Genomic DNA, 9,302 nt, shown 5'->3' with positions numbered 1-9,302 from the left:
CCTTCACCGCGGGGCGCGGACGGCGTCGCTTGAGCACGTGCGCTTCAGTGCGCACACGGCGGGGCAGGCTTGAAGACCTATTCAGCGTGGTCCCCCTAATGTTTGCAGGGTTGGGTGGCACGCAGCGTGAGGCTCACCTCGGGGCATTTCAAGACGTCACCCCCCCAGAAGGAGAATGGTTCTGTCCTGGTGACGTCAGGCTCTGGGCGGGGCCGGGCCGTTCCCTGCCCGCTGCCTTGGGCAGCGACCCCCGGGCGGAGCCACGTCCCCCGTCGGCGTGCGGAGGCGGCGGGCGTGGCCGCGGAGGGCCCTTCTGCGGCTGCGCGGGTGTGGTCGCAGCGCCGACGCGGGCGGGAGTGGGGTCTGCGGCTGGGTGGCTGACGCATGGCCCCGCGGGGAGGCGCCCCGTGCCTGGTGCTGCTGGTCAGCGGGAAGAGGAAGTCCGGGAAGGACTTCGTGGCCGAGGCGCTGCGGAGCAGGTGTCCGCGGGGCGGGGCGCGCGCGGCTCGGGGTGGGGCCGGCGGGCGTCCGGAGCGCGGACTGCTGCGGGGCGGCCGACTTCGGGGGAGGAGGCGGGGAGGGACGTGCCGGCCGGGAGCCCACCGGGTCCCAGAGCTCCCTCGCCGGGCGCCGGGTAGGGGGCTGGGCAGGAGCGCCTTTTCAGTTGAGGAAACCAGATTCCGCTTTTGTCTGGCTCCCCGAAGTGAGTCCGCTGCGCCCTACTCCGCCCTGTCCCTGGCCTCAGCGAGGTGCTGTGGGGGGAGTAGCTCTTGCGGGCCGGGGCGAGGGGCTCGACGAGCTGGGCGGCCCAGGCTGAGGTCTCCCCGAACTCACCCAAGGGACCCGCCACCTTGTGCCCCGAAACACGGGAGCCAGATAGTGGCCAGAGGCACGGCCCGTGCAGTTGCACCTGGGGTCAGCCTGACTCCCCCACCTACTCGTTTTTGATCTTGCGCAAGATTCTTACCCAAGGGCATCTCAGTTTTGTCATCTGTGAAATTAGGGGAATGATAGGCTGCTTGTAGGGATTGCAGGAGTCATGCACCTTAAGAGCTTAGAACAGTTCTTGCCTAGTAAAGATACAGGAGCTAAACGGTGGCTGTTATTTGCATTTTACCCGAATTGGCGTCAATACCTGCAGTGTTGTTTTGTGAACGTCAGTTCTCAACCTCCGGTTCTTGTCTGAATGGTGGAGTGCCTGTCTCATGGGTCAGGATTGAGGAGCATCTGGGAGCATCTCAAAGGCAGGGCAGGAGCCCTGTGTCTTAGGACTGTGTTACCCACGTTTACATGCAGCACTCCACCTGTGGCTGGGCTACACGGAACAGGGGAACAGATGGATGATTTATGTGTGATGATCATGTCCATTGAGACCCAGATGCTCTGGCTGTGAGAGGTTTAGTCCAGGGGCCCAGCAGTAACTACTCCGTCCAGAACATGGTCTGGGACGGACGTGCACTACTGTAATCATAATTTTATTGGTTTTACTTGTTGATTTCAGGAGTCTTTCACATTCCAGTTTTGTAATAATCTTGTAGGAGAGAGGACAGAAAGTACTCTCCCCACTTTCTAGGTGAGGAATTAGAATCAGGAAGGATGAGTGTGATGAAGTTCCATGGATACCCCTAGCAGAGGCAGGACTTCATTGGGGTGCCTGGCTGGTTCAGTCATTAGCGCCTGGGATTCTGACTTCATCTCAGGATCATGAGTTCAAGGCTTGTGGGAGGCATGGAACCTAGGAAAGGAAAAAAAAAAAAAAAAAAAAGAAAGAAAGGGGACTTCAGTTCCCTGTATGTCAACCAGGGTCGTGAAAACTGGGCTAAGTGGGTTTGGCTCTCCCTGTCGTGTAGACTTGGCGCCGATGTCTGTGCTGTCCTCCGGCTCTCTGGTCCACTCAAGGAACAGTATGCTAAGGTAGGTGGTGCTCTGGTGCATCTGGTGGGTGAGGAGCCAGCTTACAGGCTGCAGGGTCTTTACGACCACTGTTGGCAGGGGGTGGACAGCTCTCCATATTCTGTGGCTCCACCTTTGGGGGGCATTTTCACCCTAAGCTGGTTTCCCATTGTCATCACTCACTTCAGGCCACTCCCCTAGAGTGTGTACAAGAAATCATGTCCAGGAAAGGGTGTAGATGTGAGTTGTCAGCTCTGAGGCCAAGTTATTAGTAACAGTCTGGAATTCTTCCTTTAGAAATGTAATCGCTTGGGTTGTCAGTGTACGTTGTTAAGTGGAAAAAGCAAGATGTAGAAGGGTGCATATGGAATGCTACATTTGTATAAAAATGGAGAAAAACTGTAAATATATTTGCTTATCTATTCAGCCACATAGTAAGAATTTGTGGGGGTACTGGCATGGTGTTCACTATTCCTGGTCCTCGGGATGTGTGAAGCCAGGGCAGGATAGCAGGACTGTGTCCTTGGATGCCTCCAGGGAGCAGTGGTGGGAGAGAGCTTTTTCACTGTCAACAATATGTATCTTTTGAATTTTGAACCATGCAGATTTAAAAAAAGGATTATAGAAAAATAAACGGGACCTCTTAAAGCCCTGGCTTTCATATAGAGAGCCTGGAGGGTGAGACCAGCTTCCCATACTGTGTGGAGCATTCATTGCTTACATTTCTGTCCTTGCTTCTGGGTGCATCGGTTCGCGTACCTGTGCTCATGGCCCCTTGGTCAGTTGGCCTGGGTCTGGCCTTCTGGGGCCACACAGAATGAATTTGTCTTCCCCCTTCCATGCATCAGTCCCATATCCATGGGCAGTATGCCGCTATACCATTCAGTCTTCTCCCACCAGCTAAACAGACCCATTTGTAGCATGGCAGCCGGGGTGGGTCCTGGGGATAACAGGTGCAGTCATTTAAAAAATTTTTTAGTAGGAACGTTTCCCCAGTGAGGTTGGATGGAGAAGTTCCTTGTATCCAGTAGACAGACTGGGAGGGACTCTGATGGAAGGAGGGGTGGAGGGGGGATGCTCAGCCTACCCATGGGGGCCTGGGTCCTTCCAAGAACCCCAGGGCTCCAAGGAGCAGTTAGAAAATCTCTGATCTACCTGCAGAATTCCTAGATCAGCCCCCACTCCAAACTGATGAGCCAGGCTGGTGTGGGAGTTGGGTAGGAGTTTGCATTTTTTGTTTCAAAGATTTTTAAAATTTATTTGAGATAGAGTAAGAGGGAGAGAATGCACACAAGTGGATGGTGGGGGGCAGAGGGAGAGGGAGAAGCGGACTCCTCACTGAGTAGGGAGCCCAACATGGGGCTCCATCCCTGGATCCCAGGATCATGACCTGAGCCACCCAGACGCCCCAGGAGTTTGCATTTTTAAAACCTCAATAGGTAACTCTGATAGGCCAGCCTACCACTACATCTCTCACTCCCATTTCAAAAACAAATCCTGGATGCCTGGCTGGCTTAGTGGATAGAGCCTGTAACTCTTGATGTCAGGGTTGTGAGTTCAAGCCCCACATTGGGTGTGGAGCCTATTTAAAAAAACAAAACAAAACATCTGGCAGCCTGGGTGGCTCAGTGGTTTAGTGCTGCCTTCAGTCCAAGGCCTGATCCTGGAGACCTGGAATCGAGTCCCGCGTCAGGCTCCCTGCATGGAGCCTGCTTCTCCCTCTGCCTGTGTCTCTGCCGTTCTCTCTCTCTCTCTCTCTCTGTGTGTGTCTCTCATTAATAAATAAATAAAATCTTAAAAAAAAAAACCCCACCAAAAACAAAAAATCATGATGGGAAATATAATTGAAAAGCAGAACGTAATGCTCCTGGTGGCTGCTTTTCACCTGTGTTAAGAGTAGGTGGAAACTAGTCTATAAACGAAGTGGCTGCTGGCCTCACCCTAGGAGCAGGGCACAGGAAGGTGACTTGACCTGTGTGGTCTGGCCCTTCAGTTTGCAGATGAAGAAGCAGTCCAAGAAAGTCTACCTGCAGTGAATTAGTAGAGGAGCTGGAACCTGCCCCCTTCTTGCCCTGGGGTTCCCGTCGAGGGTCTGTCTTGCAGTCAGTGTCCCTGGTGGAGGGAAGGCCAGCCAGGGTGGTCTGAGCAGTCCCTTGTGTCCAGATGGATGGAGTGATTCTGTTTCCAGAGGTGCCAGGGACTTAGGGGTGGGGGGTGGGGGAAGCCTGGGACAGATGATGCCCGGGGGGTTGGGGAGGACACAGCCTGCCCTGCTTTTAGGTTTCCCACTTTGGTTAAAGGCTAAGCCTGTGCCCAGGGGATGCAAACTAATTTCAGGATTAGTTTAAGCCAGAAATAATTGGGAAGGTAAGGCTGTTGCAAAGGAGAAAAACCACATCACACATTTTCAAGACAAACCGAAGCAATTTCTGGATTACCCCAGTCTTTTCTTCCATCTCCTGCCATTTGGGATTTTTTTAGTTTCTAGCCCCGTTTCCCTACAGACATGGTCCTGGTGGCAGCCTCTTGGTCCTTGCATTGGGACCCCCTGCCCTGGGGATGGGATGGGTGGGGGCGGAGAAGGCCTTCTGTTTCAGGAGAGACCCGAGGTTGGCTGCTGGCGGTGCAGACTCTGTGTGCTTTGGGCAGGAGCACGACCTGGATTTCCAGAGACTCCTGGATGCCAGCGCCTACAAGGAGGCCTTTCGGAGGGATATGATCCGCTGGGGGGAGGAGAAGCGCCAGGCCGACCCCGGCTTCTTCTGCAGGAAGGTTGTAGAGGGTGTCTTCCAGCCTGTCTGGGTGAGTGGGCTCTGTGGCAGCTCTCTCCATCCACATCTCCACTGCCTTCCTGTCCTGCTGAATCTCACCGACGTCTCCTGCTCTGGCCAGGGTGTTGGCTCTCCGCCCCTGTGGTCCCTTCACTACAGGTAGCCAGAACGACCTTTGAAGAACAAGACAGGTTACTCCTCCATGGAGCACCTTTGTCCCTTGTTCTGTTGGACCACATTGAAATGCTTAGTGCAAACCTCTAGGCCTGAACAATCTGGTCCTGCTGCCCCGTTGGCCTCCCTAGTCCTCAGGCTGTAGCGACATCAGCCTCCTCTCTGTGCCCCAAGTTACGCTCCTTCTGGAGTCAGGGCCGGCCTGCGTGTTCCGCCTGCCGGAGATGTCCCTTCTCTCCCTCTACTGGGTGCACTCCAGCCTGCCTGGCTTACTTACGTGGTGCCTCCACAAGGAAGCCTTCCCTGATACCCGAGCTCTAAGTGATGGTTGCTGTCTGTTGCTCCCATGGCACCTACTCCTCTCCTACCTCCTCAAGGCAGCTGGTGTTCTCTCCTTGCACCTGGCCTGGCTCCCAGTGATTTGGGCGCACCCCAGTGCAAACATTGTAATCAGGGTGATTACATTATAACTGGCTGGAGGGAATTAGGCCCTAAACAAATAGCTTATGGGTGGGGATTACTACCAAGTTGCAAAACAGACAAGGGCTCTGGGGAGGGCGGGGGTGCTATCTGGTGTGGGTATCAGGACCAACTGTGTCTGGGCAAGAGGAGAGGCTGTTGCTAGCAGGCCAGCTCATTGGAGGGGACAGACATGGCTGCGGGGTGGGGGCGGGGGAAGGCACAGGAGAGAAAGCAGAGGCTAGGGCGCCGGTCTTCCCGGAGGCGAAGGGGATGCGGGGACATGGTGGGATCTGCACAGGCTGCAGGGGCTGCACAGAGACAGGAAGGGGTTGGGGTGGGAGGGAAGGCCTCCCTTAGGAGGAACACCAGAGGAGATGGCACCCAATCAGAGAGCCTGGCCTGTGCCTGTCCCTGAGAAGGCCAGCTGGCTGATGGGGAGTGAACGTGGGAATCTGGTAGGAAGTAGGTGCTAGATCATGCAGAACCTTGTAAACTGGGGGTGGGCTTTGAGAAGTTTAGGGCAGTGACCTGACAAAATCAGACTTTTTTTTTTTTTTAATTTTTATTTATTTATGATAGTCACAGAGAGAGAGAGAGAGAGGCAGAGACATAGGCAGAGGGAGAAGCAGGCTCCATGCACCGGGAGCCCGACGTGGGATTTGATCCCGGGTCTCCAGGATCACGCCCTGGGCCAAAGGCAGGCGCCAAACCGCTGCGCCACCCAGGGATCCGAAAATCAGACTTAAATTTTAAAAAGCGCTGGGGAGCAGGGACCAGTTAGAGCATCTTTGTTTCGGGCCTCGGTTTGTTCATCTGTAAAGTAATTATGTTGGACCTGCTGATCTGACCCCAGATCCTGCGACCTCTTCAGCTCAGCAGTGACCCCAGAACATGGCATGTCTATGGCGGAGAATGTGTGGGCCAAGTGGGCTGCCTGCAAGGGGCAGGGACAGTGGGTGAAAGTGGGGAAGGGGTGACACCTGTCTGGGTTCTGTAGCCCCTCCTAATCCTGTGCCTGTGTCCCTGCTTATTTGGAGTGGGGCCGGGTCTCCTGCCACCTGGGGTCACCCTGTCCCCCAGCACTGTGTCCTATTGGTCACCTGCCTGTGTCTCTCCCCTGCAGCTGGTGAGTGACACACGGAGGGTGTCGGACATCCAGTGGTTCCGGGAGGCCTATGGGGCTCTGACACAGACCGTCCGTGTGGTAGCCTCGGAGCAGAGCCGACAGCAGCGGGGCTGGGTGTTCACCACAGGTGAGCTAGGCGTGGCCTTTGTCCTTGAGGCTTGGCACTTGGGCCGGCCACCCGATGGTAGACCAAGGCCACCCACTCCCACGCTTCAAGTCTTCTATTCTTTTCCTAGCTGGCTCTGGGGCAGTGAGCGAGGGGTTATAGAAGGGAATTTGCGGCCAGGGGCTCCGGACTGCCCCCACATCAGAGACGAGTGGGATGGGAGTGGGTGTCCTTGGGGCTCACAGCTCTATGACCTTGGCCTGGGGCCCTTCCCTGGGCTATCCTCTCTAGGCTGATGGGACCTACCCCTGGGTCCTTCACCTCTGCTTGCCAGCCTGGTGGGTCAGAGGGCAGGCCTGTTTGATGAACAGAATGACTGTGTGCAGCATCCGTGGTGCAAGCCTGGGACCTGCCCCATGGCTTCTCTCATGCCTGAGGTCCTGGGACCTGGGGAAGTACAGGTCCAGCAGGCACCCCTCTGTCCAGCTGCTGTCCCCTCGGGATTTGCTGCAGGGCGAATGATCTCACCCTACGGTCAGTGAACCTGCTCCGCAGACAGGCGGGTGGAATAGCTCATGCTGTATCCCCAGAGGATTGAGTCAGAGATGTGGGCATGGAGTCCACACCCCAGCTTCACATAAAATGGAGATAGGTGGCCCTGCTGGGTTCTCTGTGGTTTCCAAAGAGCCAACCACTCTCTGTAGCCAGTGGCCAAGGAAGAGCAAAGTCAGTAGACACTCTGGGGGGGTCTCAGGTGGCTCTCTGGGGGCAAAGGGGGCAAGCTCATGTGGGGCCAGCAGGCCTCCATGCCCAGTGTCTGCCCAGATGGACGGGCCCTGACCTTCCCATACTTCCTGTACAGGGGTGGACGATGCTGAGTCCGAGTGTGGTCTGGACAACTTTGGGGCCTTTGACTGGGTCATTGAGAACCATGGGGATGAGCAGCGCCTGGAAGAGCAGTTGGAGAAGCTGGTAGTGTTTGTCCGCTCCAGACTGTAGCTCCAGGTCCTGTGAGCACTGGGGCCGCCCTGCCTCTGCTGGGCTTTGGTCTCTAAGGTGGGGGAAAGACAGAGGGCCTGGGTCTAGGTTTCTGGGGGCCCGGCAGACATCAGACAAGTCAAGACACCCCCAGGGACCTCATTTCTTTGTACAGAGAACAGTCCCGCCTCTTTAGGAGGAGACTGGAGGGCAAAAGGGGGGGTGAACTGGCTGTGCTTGACCTTTGTCCATGGTGCCAGGCCTGTGAGCCTGTGCAGCCTGGCTTCCCTGTCTGGATGTGCTCAGCCCAGGGCTCCTTTGTGTACTAATAAACCACCTTGGAGCACACGCTCAGAGCTGGTCTCTCATTTCCCGGATGCCAGCATAGCCAGCGTGCGTTCAGAAGGGCCGGGGCTGTCTCCACCTGGGCTTGGGCCATGCAGGCAAAGGGTCTGTGTGGGAGGCAGAATGGGGGTCTGAGAGTCTCGTCTTCTTGGAGGGCTCCACCACCAGAGGCTCTGTGTTCCACAGAGAGTGCCACCAGCAAGTACCCAGAGGGACCGAGTTATCATAGACGCCAGGGACCTAGAGATCAATGGACTCCTCATAGCCATTGTGTGGCCCTGGGCAGATCATATTAGTGCATCCAGCCTCAGTGTTCCCATAGGGGGCTTTGGATTTGATCCCTTTTATTTATTTTATTTTATTGTTTTAAAAAAAATTTTATTTTAGAGAGCGAATGTGGTGAGGGGCAGAGGAAGAGAGAGAATCTCAAGCAGACTCCGTGCTGGGTGCCAAGTCCAACACAGGGCTCAATGTCATGACCCTGAGATCATGACCTGAGTGGAAACCAAGAGTCGGTCGCTTGACTAGCTGCGTCACCCTGGCTTCCTGAGGAGAGTCCTTTCATCTGCACTTAGCAGGTGCCAAGAGCTCAGAAAGGGAAGGCCACCTGCTCAGGATTAGAGGGTGTGTTGGTGCCACCTGACTCCTGACTGTCCCAGACCTCGCTGAGCACTCAGCTCTCTGCCCTCTTCCTCCTCACTCCTCTGTCCCTGCTAACTGACCTGTGATGTTCCCGCCCAGACCTCCTCCCTGGCTCTTGTGGGCGCCCGGCACCATGGGCTCCTCCCTGTCCACTTCTATTTCTCCCTGGAAGGTGAACTCCCTGATGGCTGGCTGTGTCTGTCTGGCAGTTGTGACCGTGGCTCCCAGAGGTGTGCTGGCTCAGTGGGTGCTGGGAGAGGGCATGCTCGTACGCATGTTGATGTGTGCATAATCATGGTCTGCAGGATGCGATTCTCATGCCCCAGGAGGCTCTGTTGCCCATCTGGTGCTGAGCTGGCACCAGCTTGGATGCTCCTGGGGCTTGTTCCACATGGAGACTCAGCTCTTAGGGGCTCCTCTCAGTGGTGCTGGCAGAGGTCATGAGCCACCCCTGCCCTGACCCCGACTGCTTTCCACTCGATCCACGTTGTGACCTAAAGAGTTTACCGCTGTGATCACCAGACGTGGCCCCAGTGATTTTGGTCATTTCCGTGATGGCACTGTTCAGAGGCAGGTGCAGCGGGTCCAGCTCCAGGGGTGTGGTTTCCATGCAGCAGTGGCTGTGCCTGGGGGGTGCGTGGGCGGTACTCACCTGTATATGCCAGCCCTGGGGTGTTATGAAGTCCCAGCCTTCTCTCTCTCTCTCTCTCTCTTTTTTTTTTTTTAAGATTTTATTTATTTATTCATGAGAGACACAGAGAGAGAGGCAGAGACACAGGCAGAGGGAGAAGCAGGCTCCATCCAG

The 9,302-nt window shown here is 55.8% G+C and overlaps 1 protein-coding gene across 17 annotated transcripts in view; it reads left to right on the top strand.

Moving 5' to 3' along the window:
* The first annotated feature begins 270 nt into the window (after positions 1 to 270).
* PMVK (phosphomevalonate kinase) overlaps positions 271 to 9,302 on the top strand; it is a 36,671-nt gene continuing 27,639 nt past the window's right edge. For 9 of the 17 annotated variants that reach the window (XR_013381572.1, XR_013381570.1, XR_013381569.1 and 6 more), the window contains exons 1-3: positions 286 to 479; positions 4,543 to 4,695; positions 6,424 to 6,553. Coding sequence is in view for 13 of the 17 variants with exons in the window: in XM_077900868.1 (XP_077756994.1) it covers positions 4,609 to 4,695; positions 6,424 to 6,553 (217 nt within the window). In the remaining 4 variants the exon portion in view is untranslated. Of the gene's footprint in view, positions 480 to 1,850; positions 1,915 to 3,924; positions 4,084 to 4,542; positions 4,696 to 6,423; positions 6,554 to 7,394; positions 7,859 to 9,302 lie in introns of those variants that run through there. The other 8 variants (XM_077900878.1, XM_077900873.1, XM_077900874.1 and 5 more) reach the window with 8 other exon arrangements.

Source organism: Canis aureus, chromosome 6, assembly GCF_053574225.1.
Source record: "Canis aureus isolate CA01 chromosome 6, VMU_Caureus_v.1.0, whole genome shotgun sequence".
In the NCBI taxonomy this organism is placed as follows: Eukaryota; Metazoa; Chordata; class Mammalia; order Carnivora; family Canidae; genus Canis; species Canis aureus.
Note: the sequence above shows the minus strand (reverse complement) of the source record. Positions and strands in the feature narration are given on the sequence as shown.